Source organism: Plectropomus leopardus, chromosome 6 (genome assembly GCF_026936395.1).
Source record: "Plectropomus leopardus strain MGB_pleo_1.0 chromosome 6, ASM2693639v1, whole genome shotgun sequence".
Classification (NCBI taxonomy): Eukaryota; Metazoa; Chordata; class Actinopteri; order Perciformes; family Serranidae; genus Plectropomus; species Plectropomus leopardus.
The window spans coordinates 1,196,015-1,210,880 of NC_142181.1; the positions used below are offsets into that span (position 1 = coordinate 1,196,015).

Sequence of the window (14,866 nt, forward strand, 5' to 3'; positions counted from 1 at the left end):
CAGGAAAAGCTTCTGCAAAAACAGCGACAGGTCACTAAAAAACACCAACATTTGGAGCCAGAAATCCTGCTGGAAAAACGAGGACAGGTCACTGTAAAACATCCAGGTTTGCTGCCTAAAAAGTTGCTTTAAAAACAGCCATGAATTCCTAAAAGTAATTGCTTCTTATTATGTGTGTAAATTCACTACATTTCTATTTATATTACAGTTCATTTAATTTACAAGTATTTCCTACCACAAATATATGATTTTCTCTAATATTTCTCTAAATGTTATATCTTAACTTTTGCACTTGTTTAACGGCTTGCATACTTGCATGTTTTTTTAAATACATGCGTCAGGAGCATTGTTGGAGGGAGTCAGAGATTTGGATTTGGGTGGCAGCAGGTGCTTCTCCGCAGCACCGCCCGCAGGTTTCGGTCAGTAACGGAGCGTCTGATCTGCAGAGGCTGAACTCTGAAACAGCAGACAGTCGTCGGTGAGTAATTAGAGGTTTTATTGAGCAGTAGCATCACATTAGTAACAGTCTGGAATGAAATATAAATCCACCCTGAAGCAGAATAAAAAACGTCTTCTCGCTCCTTCGCCGTTTTGAAATGATGCAGACAAGTTTTTCACACTTTAAAAACGTAATATTTCCACAAAAAAAACCATCAGTCAGTGAAAACGTGACGTAACAGCAGCTGAGTTCTGCTTCAGGGCTGGACTCTGCTGGTCCGCTTCAGTCCGTATCCATAAAAACAAAAATATTTAACCTGCTTTCACCCAAAAACGACAAAAAAACTAAACAGCAAACTGACCTTTGAAACATCCGTAAAGTGACTAAAACAACGAGACAAAAGTCGCACTGCAGCAGCTACACGTTAAATCCCTTTCTGAACACAAACGAGGAAAAAAGATAATTAAACTTCAAACGTGGAGCTGGACAGACCGAAGCGCGACTGAACGCCGACGAGTCAAAGTGAACTCTGTCAGACGGAGAACAGCTTCACTTTTTCATGAGATCAAACCCTTTTGATTCCGTTTTTCTGATGGATTCACTAAATCCCAAATTTAGTTCATTTATATCGCACATTAAGCTTTTCTGAATGGCAGAAAATGTCGATAAAAACTACACTACAGGTTTGAGCTGTTAAAAGTTTTAAACCGGTTTGATATTTAACCCTTTGAAATCAGAGCAGATTGAGTTGATTTCTTTTAAAAATATGGAGAGAAGGCGACGAGCAACTTAAGGAGTCAAAAAATAGCAAGAAATTAGTAAAAATTAGAAGAAAATTCCCTGCAAATTTGTGGAAAAAAAAGTAAAAAACAAAACAAAAAAATTAAAATACATAGAAATGTGCCAAAACTTTGAGGCAATTAAAGAAAAAAATGTGGCTTTCTTTTCTTTATATTTTATTATTCATATGTAATTATTATCTTATTTCAGCAATTTTACGGTCATTTCCTTTTTAATTTTTTTATTTTTTATTTTTTAGAAAGTTGCTCGTTGCCTTATTTCTGTGATTTCTAAAGAAGTAAATCCAGGTTATTCATATTTTTAAATGACGTCACGGCGCTGTAACAGGCGTGAGGTTTTTTTCACGTGACGTTGCTCTGACAGTAATATATACACACACACACACACACACACACACACACACACACATATATATATGTAATGAACAGAAATGTAACAACACTAACAGCTTGTTCAGACTGCCAATTCTGATTTTTCCTTTTTTTTGGTTTTCGGAATGATATATAGATATCTTATTTAAAGATAAATAGATATTTTATATAATGATGTATAGATATTTTATTTAAAGATAAATAGATATTTTATTTAAAGATAAATAGATATTTTATTTAATGATATATAGATATTTTATTTAATGATATATAGATATTTTATTTAAAGATATATAGATATTTTATTTAAAGATATATAGATATTTTATTTAAAGATATATAGATATTTTATTTAATGATATATAGATATTTTTTAGACAAAATAACGACTGTAGATGACGTTCAGTGAACGTGAAAAACGAAGCTTATGGGGAACAACTCGACGCTGCTGATGTAATTATTAAATGTAATTATTCTGCATAATTACTTTAGGAAAGTAAAACTTTTTTAACGCCTCTCTGAATGAAATTTAAGACCAATTTCACGATAACTAAAAAATGAACTGACATCCGTTATTTAGAATTACATTTTTTTATATACATTATTGAATGTAACATAAAAAAATACTTTTTGGGGGAAATATCTGCCATTTGTTGGTGCCTTTGCGTTTCCACCATCGTAAGTTTAAAAACTTTTTGCATAAAATCCTCGGAGCCTCGTGTGCACGCCGCTCTCTTAAATGACGCCAGAAAACAAAGTTTGACTTTCGTTTGTTATTTTAAGACTTCTGAGATATTCATTTTTAGGACATTTTAATACCAACTAAGACCTTATTTCTACATTAGCGATGTAATGCCCTTTAAGACTTATTAAAAATGTGCAGAAACTTTGTGATCAATATTTACTTCATAATGATCAGTTAACCCTTTAACACCCGGTTTGACATCAGTTTTCTTGTGCTGCATTAACCCTTTAAAACCTGATGCTGATCCTAATAAAATCGTCATGATCTGACCTGAATATAAATATATTCCCACGTTTTTGAGGAAATAAAGCCAATCTGCTCAGGTATCAGAGGGTTAAAAGGTAAAATTAGAACTCGTGCTGAGTGTGGATATTTGACCAGATTATCAATGAAGAGAATAATCAGCAGATTAATTGACGACTAAACGGAGTTTGTCCTCCAGCTGCAGTGACACAGCAGAAATTATTATGATGAGTAATCTCCTAACGTGTTATCGGTCAGTCGACTCCTCTAAAGGCTACGATCAATGACCGCTCTGTTACCGTGGTAACGCAGTGGTTATGCAGGGAGGAGTGTCTGCAGTCCAACGGGCTCCTGCTCTCAGTCTCTGTCACTCTGACCTCTTTTTAACACTGTTGGCTGTTCATCACTCCTCCTCTTCCTCCTCCTCCTCCTCCTCCTCCTCCTGCTCCTTCTCCTGCTCCTCCTCCTCATCGCATCCGCGGCTGAACTGCCGTCTGGTCAGCCTCTCCGGGTCGTGTGACGCCATGTCGCTGAAGTCTCGGAAGATGTCCTGAAATGTCTCGTCGTCTCCTGAGGACACATTTACAGTCAGAGTGCTTCTGTTTACAGACAGTGTGTTTGTGTGTGTGTGTGTGTGTGTGTGTGTGTGTGTGTGTGTATGTGTGTCCACTGACCCCCCGCTCCAAAGACGCCGTCAGAGTCTCTCATCTCTTCGTTCATCCTCGCCATCCGCAGTCTGAAACATTTTGTCAACAGGTAATAAAATAATCCAGGTTTAGGCGAAAAATCCAAATCTGGAATTCTCAACTTTTGGAACATATTTCTGATTTTAGGACATTTTTCTGATTTTAGGTTTTTTTTTCTCTGATTGTAGGACATTTTTTTCAGATTTTTGGACATTTTTCTGATTTTAGGACATTTTACTGACTTTAGGACATTTCTAGGATTCCTCTAAAATATATAACTACATTACAATATACAAATGAGAACTGAAGTCAGATTTTGAAAAACACGAGTTGACTCGGTATCAATTGAAGCTCTAAAAACAGATTTCATCGTCTTTAAGTGTTCACGTTCAGAGACGACTCACAGCGTCACGATGTCAGCGTGGGCTGTTTCCACGGCGATGGCCAGCGGGTCCTGTCCCCTCTCGTCGACGGCGTACTGATTGGCTCCTCTCTTCAGCAGCAGACACACCTGCCTGCACGCAGAGGTGTTTATCACAGTTTATTTACAGCAGTGTGTGTGTGTGTGTGTGTGTGTGTGTGTGTGTGTGTGTGTGTGTGTGTCATTACCCGGTGTGTCCGGCGGTGGCGGCAGCGTGCAGCGCTCCCTGTCCTCTCTGGTCTCGGTGGTTGACGTTGGCTCCGTTCAGCAGCAGGAATTCGCAGGTCAACAGCGACCCCTGCAGGCGGCGCCGAGAAACACGACAAACAGAAACACGTCGACACTTCAGCTCTGAATTTACTCACCAGGAGAAACTTTTTAAACGTTTCTACAAACCACAAAAAAAAACTTAAAACGGGCCGGTTTGCAGCGTCCCCTCAGGGTTCACTTTTCTACCGATAAACTTTCAGGACTTTGAGGTAAATTTAAAGATCATATTTTCTCTGAAACGACCTCTGATAGTCCGTATGGGTTCTTTTTTATTATTGTATAACAGCTTTTTAAATATATGTAATTTTAAAAAAATAATGACGTCAGAACAGGATGAGAGCTGAATGTAATATTTTATTATAAGTTTGGGACTTTTTATGAGAGGGGAGGAGGCGGTGCAGAAAGAGGGCAGGCATGTCAAAAATGCTTTTTATTTTGGCTTTTAGAGGGGGGTTTACAACTTTAAATAGCTGTATTTTATATTAATTTGAAAGAAAATATACGCTCCAAAGGCAAAAACAAATCTGGCCATTTTTTTCTTTAAAGATTTTTGGCAATTTAAAAAAAAGACCTTTTTTTTAAAGAGAACACGAATAATGCAGATTTTTAAAAAGTAAACATTCTGGTGATTTTCTTCTTAAATTTTTGTTTTTTTCTTAAGGAAAAATGTTGGTGATTTTTTTTTTTTATTTTAGGCAAATTTTAAAGACATAATTATGTTTTTTTTTTCTCTTTTTCTTTAAATCTTTTGCAATTTGTGATTTAAAAAAATATATATATATTTTTTGGAACAATTAAGATATTTTGGTTTTAATGAGTATCCTCACCCCTACAGCAGCTCCTATCAGCGCAGTGCGTCCCCCCTCCTCAGCGATGCTCCCGTTGACCTCCGCCCCCTGGGCCAATGCTGCTGCCATGGCAACAGGGTCTCCCGCCAACGCAGCCCGGTACAGACGCAGCCCGGCCTCACACTTTGCGTCATCTGAAACAGAACGAGGAGCAGGTCAAATAATTAAAATAAAATAAATAATAATTTTTCAGCTTCGGAAACTAAACGTCACTTTTACTTACGAGCTCCGGCCGAGCTGCTGCTCCGCACGAATCTCTTCTCCACGTATTTCTCTTTGATCCACGTCTCTTTCTCTGCTCTGGAAGTTAGAAAAAAAACATTAACGAAACTAAAAACAGAAAAACAGGGCCTGAGTCACTGATTAACCCCTCTGACACCGGAGCACCTGCACTGATTTCTTTTGAATTAATGGAAATAAAGAAGCGAGCAACTTCACAAAAAAAAACCCTAAAAATTACACAGAAAGTTTGGCCTTCAAGAAAAAAAATTGTACAAAGTAAAGTAACACATAAAAATAAAAAATAAAATGACCTAAAGAATTGCTAATATAAAATGGAATAATACGTATAAATAATAATAAAATGCTGTTGTCATATCACAACATTAAATATATAATATATAATTTTAAATATAGTTTTCTTGATATCTTTCCCGAGTTTGTTTTGAATAGAATTTCCCAACAATTCTCTATTTTTTTTTCAGGTCTTTTTCTCATCACTTTTTACTGATTTCTTGCAGGACATCTCATGCCAACTTTCTTCCCCTTTTTTTTCTTTATAGGTTTCCAAAATAAATCGCACCAACTCGCTCACGTCTGAAAGGTTTAAATGTTTGTGAAAGGCGTCTGAACGAGATGTGGAGATTTTACCGCGGGCTGCTCGCTCCGGGTTTGACTCGTCCCTCCTCTGAACATCGCGCCTCGTAGATCCGGTTCACGTTGTTGTTTCCCAAAACACAGAGCAGCTGAGGAGGAGGAGGAGGAGGAGGAAGAGGAGGAGGAGGAAGAGGAGGAGGAGGAGGAGGAGGGGGAGGAGGAGGAGGAAGAGGTGGAGGAGGAAGAGGAGGAGGAAGAGGAGGAGGAGGAAGAGGAGGAGGAGGAAGAGGAGGAGGAGGAGGAGGAGGAGGAAATTTGGATCAGCAGTCAGAGACCTCTCAGTCCACAAAGACTTCTTCAATATCATCTGTTACTATGACAACCCAGAATATGTGACGAACTTTAACTTTATGCCAAATTTTTTATTCACAAGCAGAAATTCTCCAAATCCTTCCCGAAACTCACGCTTTTCCTCTCAGAACTTAACTCGTTACTCGACTTCAATCAATAACAAAAAATGTGACGCATTAATGAGCGGTTGTGAATCTTTCCTGAACCCTCTGCCCTTTGACCTTTATAAATACTGCTCTCTGACAGTGTAATTAATTTTGATTTTTATTATTATTTTCTGCTGTATTTGATTGATATGTGCTACTGTTCTGTTTACCGAAGCTACTGACTGACGTTATTATCTTTTTAAAAAAAAAACGATTCCCTCAAGTTGGGCTCTGTTTGTTGGTCAGAAAATGTTGCTTATTTCGGATCCTCCTGTAGCACATTTATCTTGTTTACGTCCTGCTGAACGCCGCCCAGGATTCCCCACACATTCACTGATTTTTGGCAGCCCGCCACAATCAAAACATCGACCGCCGCCAACAGCTGATTCTCTATTGTTGCAGCTGGACGGTTGATTAGTGGTGCTGCAGGATTTTATATATAAAGTTATAGCGGTGCATTACGCCGAGCGTAGAGATAAAGCAGCAGAGCGCCAGTTAGTGAACTTTGGCTAAACTTTATGTGTAGCTGTTTTTAATGTTTTAACTGTGTCTGTGTTTTTCTTCAACATTATCATGACAACCACTTTGAGGTGTGTGTCTGTAAGAAAAGAGCTATGTAAATAAAGTTGCTTTGTGTGTGTGTGTGTGTGTGTGTGTGTGTGTGTGTGTTACCTTCAGCTGCTCGGCCTCCCATGAGTCCAGAGTGAGAGATCTGACCTTGGACAGGTGGACACCCAGGCTCCTGGAAACATGATGACATCACATGTATATATTTTATTATTTATTCATGTGGTTATTATTATCATTATCATTATTATTATCATCATCATCAGCATCATTATTATTAGTTATTATTATTATCATTATAACAACAACAACAACAACAATAATAATAATAATCATTATTATTATTATCATTAAATATGTTTATATTTACATATATTCATATTTAATATAAAACATTTAAAACATATAAAACTGCGCTCACCTGTGTATGCCGGAGCACTCGATGCACATGGTGACTCCCAGGTTGATGGAGGCCCAGCGAGGCTCCTCCTCCCCGCAGTCGCAGCACAGCTGGTTTCCGGGGCCCCTGAGGGCCACGCCCAGCGCCGGCAGCCTCTGAGCGGGGGGGCCCGGGGAGGAGTCCCCGCCACAAGGGAGAGGGGGGAGCTCCTTAGGCTGCACACAGGCAAGAATAAAATCTGAATGTTCACTAAAGTACTGCACGAAGTACAACCTGAGGTTCTTCTCTCGAGTATTTTCTTTTTAATCTGCTTTTTACTTTTTTACTGCACTTATTACCAAAGAGTTCATACACATTTTTACCAATAAACGTCCATGACTTTATGATTTTAAAGAAAATTCTAAAGACCGTACGTTCTCTAAACCCACCATCGAAACTCGTCATCAGTTCAGTTCTTCATTACTAGACACTAGCTTTTTAAAATGAATACTGTTTATGAAGGTTTGTCAAATAACTGTATGAGCACTGGGGAGGGATGTTTTTTTGTTTTTGGCTTAGGGGAGGGGCATCCACCTTTAAATGGCTGTGTTTTTGTATTGCAGATTTTTAAAGAAAATATCTTCTTTCAATTTTTTGGTGATTTTAACAGACAAAGGGCATTTTTTTCTGTTTTTTAGTGAAAAAATGGTGATTATTTTTTCTTAAAAAGTTTAGACTTAAAAAAAGGCATTTTTTTCTGTGAAAATATTTGGCGGTGTTTCAAAGAGAAAAATTCTTTCGGCTATATTAATTTTCCGGACCTGGGCATAGATATTTGCAAATTCCACGACTTATGCAGGTTTTTTATGAACGTACGCACCCTGTTAACAAGCCCAGCTGAACACATGGTTTCATGAATCACATATTAATGCAGAGAGAAGACGTCGTAGGTCAGCGTGAACCTGCCTGTGTGGTCTGAGCGTCGCCTCGCTCTCTGTAGGCGAGGTCGATGCTGCCCTGCAGAGCGCTGAGCCAGGCCTGCTTCAGCTGCTCCGAGTCCGCCTGCAGAGCGCAGCACCTAACCACGCAAACGAAAACACATCTCATATTAAAGATTTACGTCTTCAGTAAGACGCAACATGAGATTTTGTGGATGATGGAGACAGAAGCAGAAAAACGGATCCTTCAGTCTGGTGTTTTGTGACGCTCTTACTTCTGAACAGAGAGCAGCTCGAAGCAGAAACGTCGCTCGATGTGCTCCAGAGATTTGACGGCACACAGTCTGAGGTCCTCGAACAAAACCACGGCGTCCTCCTGCAACACAAAACACTCCAGCGTTTCTCCCACTGTTCCTTCACAGACTGACAATTCATCATCTGTTCTTTAAAATGCTGAAAAAGTCATACGAAAAATGCCCGACTACAGCATGCGGGCGAAAACGGTCAAAAAAGACATCGTTCCAGATGCAGATAAAACTTTTGGTACAGCATTTGAAAAAGTTTATGATGTAAAATTTAAAAAGAAGAGTTCAAAACGTCAACATGTAAAATGTTGACAAACCGACAGCAATAGTAGGGTTAGGGTTAGAGGTCAGGGTTTGGGGTCAAGGTCAGGGTTAGTTAATCATTCTTCCAAATATCAAAAAAGTCATAGTGCAGCACTTTGGAGAAGTTCATAGTGTAGAATTTCAATAAAACAGTCCAAAAAGTCAACATTTAAAATGTTGAAAATGGCTAACTATAGCAGGGTCACGGTCAGGGTCACGGTCAGGGTCATGGTCAGGGTCACGGTCAGGGTCACGGTCAGGGTCATGGTCAGGGTTAAAGTCAACGTTATGGTTTAGTTTTACTGTTCTAAATTTCAAAAAAAGTCATAGTACAGCAGTTTGAAGAAGCGTTTGGTGTACAAATTCAAAAGAAAAGTCCAAAACGTAAAATGTTCGTAAATCAATGTTTGTGTTGATTTCTCTTTTTTTTGGCGACATTTAAAGATGTTTTTCTTTGAAATTTTTTAGGGTTTATTTACATTGGTCCGTCAGCTTGACGCTTAAAATCCTGCTTTCCCGTAAATGTGACGCTGACGTGATGTTCGTGGTCCAGACTCGGGTTTAGTTCGAATGGTCCGGAGATCTCTGTCGGTCTTCACTCTGGACCCGAACTGAACCGTTAACTTAATAAAATCACTTTTCAGGCCTCACGTTTAGTGTTTGAGGTCATTTTGGGACCTTAAACAGACTAAACATCTGCAGGAACAAGTGAAACAGAAAGACGGTGAACTGATCGATAAAACACGGCGGTGAGCGTTTCGGGGAAAACTGCCGCTGGTCGAACTCTAAATAAACGTGCGGTTGTACCTTGTGTGACTTCCTGTAAATGAGTTGATTGTCTCTGATGAAAAACCAGCATCTGAAACGAGATCAAATATTCAAATTAAATGTTTATTAAACTGAGATTTATATTTGGGAGTCAAGCTGTACCAGTAGAAACCAGTAGAAACCAGTAGAAACCAGTGGAAACCAGTAGAAACCAGTGGAAACCAGTAGAAACCAGTGGAATCGTACCTCTTCCAGGTCTTTGATTTCCTCCGGGAGCGTTTGAAGAGGTAACCCTGGATGATGTCATCACTGCCAGGACACGGGCTGACCATCGGCTCTCCTGAAGCATCCTAAACACACACACACGCAAACAAAAAAACTTTATTTATACTGCAGCTTTCATACAGACACGCAGCCCAAAGTGCTTCACATGGCAAAAAAAAAACAACAACCCCCAAAAAAACTCAATTTACATTTAATTTACAATTTAGTTTATATCAAATTTTAAGGATAACACAAGGCTAAAAAATTAATATAAGAAAGAAAATAAAATATTAGAGCAGACAGACAGACAGACACAGACACAGACACAGACAGACAAATACACAGACACAGACACAGACACAAAGACAGAGACACAGACAGACACAGACGCAGACAGACACAGACACAGACACAGACAGACAGAGACAGAGACAGAGACAGACAGACACAGACAGACACAGACACAGACACAGACACAGACACAGACACAGACAGACAGAGACAGAGACAGAGACAGACAGACAGACACAGACAGACACAGACACAGACACAGACAAAGACACAGACAGACACAGACAGACACAGACACACACAGACAGACACACACAGACACAGAAAGACACAGACAGACAGACACAGACAGACACAGACAGACAGACACAGACAGAGACAGACAGACACAGACAGACACAGACAGACAGACACAGACACAGACAGACACAGAAACAGACACAGACAGTCAGACAGACAGATTAATAATCCGGTCTCACTCTCTGCTGCACCAGCAGGTGTCGGTTCTCCAGCTCTTTCCTCCTCACTGCACAGTCTGACGATAACTGAGACAACTGGACAGAAAACACACACACACACACACACACACACACACACACACACACACACACACTCAGTGAGGAGGAGTTCACACACAGATAAACTGGGTCAGAGGTCAAAGGTCAGAGGGCAGCACCTGCGTTGCCATGGTTTTCATGGCGGGCTCCAGGTCTCTGAGCAGGTCGAAGCCTTGATGGAAGAACGTGAACTGAGCGTGAACGAAGGAGAACACCTGAACACACACACACACACACACACACACACACACACACACACACAACTGATCACAACCTCCTCTGCTGTTCCATCACCTCCTCATCATCACCTCCTCATCATCACCTCCTCATCATCACCTCCTCCTCTACCACTGATCACTTCTTTTTCACATCCGATCCTTTTCCACTTATCATCTCCTCCCCTCTCTTCTCTCCTCCCCTCTCTTCTCTCCTCTCCTCCTCTCCTCCCCTCTCTTCTCTCCTCTCCTCCTCTCCTCCTCTCAGACTGTAAACTTTATAAACTCACTGAGTTTAAGATGTCGACTCTCTGCTGCGTCTTAAACGTGTTGAGCTGAAAAAAAAAGAATATTTCACGTCGTCAATTAATTTATTCATCAATCAATTTATTTCAACATGTAAATAAAACGTGTGATGATGTCATATGATGGCGGCTGTGTGAGTGAGTGTGTGTGCATGTGTGTGTGTGTGTGTGTGTGCATGTGTGTGTGTGTGTGTGTGTGTGTGTGTGTGTACCTGCAGACAGTAGTCCAGAGCGAAGTGTTGGTAACATTTACGTGTGGCGAGCAGCAGGTGACTCGCCCGCTCAGCGTCTCCGGCTTTGTGCCGAGACACCTGAGCGTTCTTCGCCGCCGCCGTCTCCAGGTCCTCCCCGATCCGCACAAACTCCCTCCTGGTCTCCAGCAGCTGAGGCAGGAACCTCGGAGACACACGCCATCGCCATCATCATAAAAAAATAAATATCTTTATTTATGCACAACAAGACGTCATTATGTGTGTGTGTGTGTGTGTGTGTGTGTGTGTGTGTGTGTGTGTGTGTGAATGTGTGTGTCTGAATGTGTGTATGTGTGTGTGTGTGTGTGTGTGTGTTTGTTGGACCTACTGTGTGCAGAGGTTGGTGAGCTGCTGGCTGATGGCTCTCTGAGTCTGATCAAACAACATCTGAGGACAAAAGACAAAAGACAAAAGACGACCACACGAACAACTTCATCAGCTGCACTGACCTCATGAGCTTTCAACTTTCATACATTTTATTGACTAAAACAGATCTATTTTTAATATCATTAACAATAATAACAATAATAATAATAACAATAAGAACAATATTTTTTTTAAAAATGGATTTGATTTTTATTAATTTTGAACATGTGAAAAAGGAAATAAAGAAAATATATCACAAAAACAGACCAAAACATAAAACATACAGCAACAGAAATGGCCAAATACTTAATGACTTACTTCATATCTATATATGTGTAAAATCTGACTACTAATTACTATGTATATATATATATATATATATATATATATATATATATATATATATATATATATAAATATATATATTTTAAATCTTTTGTTTGTTTTTTTTTTAAAGAAAACATCCTTTCAAACCAAGGTATAAAAATTTGGCTTTTTTTTTCTTTAAGAAATTGCCTTTGAAAAATTTGCTGGCATCGCCACCAAAAACTGTGAAATCAGAAAACATTGTTCAAATTTCCGAGGGTCGTAATATTACGCTGGTTTGTGAAAGAAAATTCTGTGACTTTTCCAAAATATTCAGGTACGTTTAGTTTTCCAAAACTTCTCCAGGCACATCGCTATTTACAAATTCCATGACTTTTCAAGGTTTTTATGACCACACAGACCAAGACCTGCGTGTGTGCGTGCGTGCATTTGTGCGTGTGTGCGTGCATGCATGTGTGTGCGTGCATTTGTGTGTGTGTGTGCGTGCGTGCGTGCATTTGTGTGTGTGTGTGTGTGTGTGTGCATGCGTGTGTGTGTGTGCGTGCGTGTGTGTGTGTGTGCGTGCGTGCGTGTGTGTGTGTGTGCGTGTGTGCGCGCGCACGCGTGTGTGCATGCATGCGTGTGTGTGCGTGCATGCATGTGTGTGTGTGTGTGCGTGTGTGTGTGCGTGTGTGCGTGTGTGTACTCACAGTGTGGAAGCTGACCATCTCCTGCAGGCCCTGGTTAAACTGGTTCAGACAGTTCTGAGGTGGAAGGAAACAGGAAGTCAATAAGAAACATTTCACAGGAAATCATCAAAACAAAACAAAACAAAACGGAGACGCCGACTTTTTGCCTCCAGAACCGACAAAACCGCCAACACGCCTTTTACACTGTCACGTTGGTGAGTTTTTGTTTCGTTTTTTTAACCTAAACATCAGACTTCTGAGCGTTAACGAGCTCCGTACGGTGATGACGCCGTCCGTCTTGTGCTTCATGGAGAGTTCAGACAGGCCGCTCAGGAACAGCTGATTGGCTGCGCTGTACGCTTGTCCCGCCTCCACCATCTTACCGCACAGCTTCATCACCTGATTGGCCAGAGACACAAATTACAGACCAATAAGATTTCTTTATATACAGATGAACAATAACAATGTTCGAATGAGCAAACATGTTGATGTAAGAGTCCAGCAATCACAACACATAAATACATTTAAAAATCAACACATGCAAAATTTGAAAATACATATTTTAGAAAATAATTACATTAAATTAATTACTTTCAAAATAATGAAATTAATAAATAAAAAACAAATGTAGAGAGGAAGGAAATTAAGTCGGAGAATTAATACAACGGTAAATACATTAATAAAGAACCTGGCAAACCTTTTTTTTTTGTTTATTTCTAATTTCATCCTATTTTTATTTGAGACATCCGGCAAACACAATGAATAAATTAATTTAAAATAAATATTACATGCAAAAAATAAATAAATAAAAAAAATTAAAAATTAAAAACAAAACCAACAAAATAAATAATTAAAAAGTGAAAATAACTAAGGAAATTGCATCAGGAGGGGAAATTTAAAAAAGGTAAATAAAGTCATTTATTTGTTATGTTGATGTAGAAAACCGAAGTAAATATAACTTATAGCTATATATTGAAAATTAAATGTAGAAATAATATCCAGTAGTAACTGATGTAGTGGAGTCTGTAGTAATAGTTGTGATGTAAAGTAACGGTAACAGTAGCAGTAGAAGTAGTAGTAGTACATGTAGTGGAGTCTGTAGTAATAGTTGTGGTGTTTAAAGTAACAGTAGTAGTTGGGGTCGTTCTAATACCAACAGCAGAATTAGTCATGATAGTTAAATTAGTAACCTAGTAGTGGAGGTGATAGTAGCAGAAGTAGTAGTGGTAGTTGTAGTGCTTGTAGTGGTTAACGTGACAGTAGTAGTAGTAGTAGTAGTAGTAGTAGTAGTGGTAGTAGCGATTGTAGCAATAGTATAGGAAAAAGTAGTACTCGAGTGGTGGTAGTTACAGCTGTAGTCGCTGTTGTGGTGAAAGTGACAGTAGTAGAAGTAGTAGTAGTAGATGTACAGCTGAATTAGTCATACCAGAAAACAGTAGTACTAGTAGTAGTAGTGGCAGCAGCAGGAGTAGTAGAAGTAGTAGTAGTAGTAGTAGTAGTAGTAACAGTAACATCAGTAGTAGTAACATTAGTAGAGCTAACAGTAACAGTAGTAGCAGTAGTAACAGTAGTACTTGTACCTTGTCCAGCTGTGTCTCGAGCGCAGAAACATCGGCCGTAATCAGCTCGAGCTTCAGCCTGAACAAAACAAACAAACATCCTCAGCTCCTCTGCACATGCGCGGTGTGGAGCTGCTCAGGTGTGTGTGTGTGTGTGTGTGTGTGTGTGTGTGTGTGTGTGTGTGTGTGTGTGAGTGTGTGTGTGTACTTACCTGAACTCAGGTGAGTCTTTGACACACTCCTCAAAGTCCAGCAGCGCGTCCATGTTGTGTCCTGTTACCGAGTCAAACTGCCGATAAAGTTGATCAAACCGCGTCCATGTTAGCTCTCAGTTAGCCGGTTAGCTCACAGGCTCCTCTCTCATCAAACCCGCGAAAACCGCCCAAAAACTGCAGACACGCGCCCAACCGATACTGTCACGCGCGGCCGGCTGATCGGGCACGGTGCACGCGCAACTGCCTCTGACGCATGTTGGTTAAAAGTGTCGATAAAACCGATTTTGGTGTGTTTTTAGTGAGACAGCTGTGTGTGTGCGTGCATCCTGCATCCTGCATCCTGCAGCCCGCTGCCGCTCCTCAGACAAACATCCGGGAGGGCTGGACCCGCAGCGACACAGCGACACCCGGCGGCCAGGGGTGGTACTGTAACCTATTATTATATTATATT

The 14,866-nt window shown here is 40.0% G+C and overlaps 1 protein-coding gene across 2 annotated transcripts; it reads right to left on the minus strand.

The window, feature by feature from the left end:
- Positions 1-475: 475 nt before the first annotated feature.
- LOC121965472 (arf-GAP with coiled-coil, ANK repeat and PH domain-containing protein 2) lies at positions 476-14,813 on the minus strand. Of its 2 annotated transcripts, XM_088078445.1 has the most exons (22): positions 14,413-14,813; positions 14,222-14,279; positions 12,921-13,040; positions 12,663-12,716; positions 11,609-11,667; positions 11,242-11,425; positions 11,015-11,059; positions 10,629-10,724; positions 10,432-10,506; positions 9,644-9,747; positions 9,437-9,488; positions 8,297-8,397; positions 8,050-8,161; positions 7,126-7,319; positions 6,810-6,879; positions 5,695-5,789; positions 5,048-5,124; positions 4,804-4,958; positions 3,895-4,004; positions 3,690-3,800; positions 3,274-3,335; positions 476-3,169 (listed from the first exon to the last, which is right to left on the minus strand). In XM_088078445.1, exons 1-22 carry the CDS (start codon positions 14,463-14,465, stop codon positions 3,003-3,005), a joined length of 2,154 nt encoding a protein of 717 aa, XP_087934571.1. In that variant the 5' UTR covers positions 14,466-14,813; the 3' UTR covers positions 476-3,002. The 2 variants fall into 2 exon arrangements, with proteins under 2 accessions (XP_087934571.1, XP_087934573.1); XM_088078447.1 differs by lacking the exons at positions 14,222-14,279; positions 14,413-14,813 and having other exon boundaries at positions 12,883-12,994.
- Positions 14,814-14,866: the final 53 nt, after the last annotated feature.

Excerpts from the sequence above, each read along its gene's own strand:
- LOC121965472 (XM_088078445.1), bottom strand. The coding sequence starts at position 14,465 with ATGGACGCGCTGCTGGACTTTGAGGAGTGTGTCAAAGACTCACCTGAG. Across the intron at positions 11,668-12,662 it reads AGATGGTCAGCTTCCACACT|ATGTTGTTTGATCAGACTCA; the intron begins GTGAGTACACAC and ends TTTTGTCCTCAG. Across the intron at positions 10,507-10,628 it reads TGAAAACCATGGCAACGCAG|TTGTCTCAGTTATCGTCAGA; the intron begins GTGCTGCCCTCT and ends TTTTCTGTCCAG.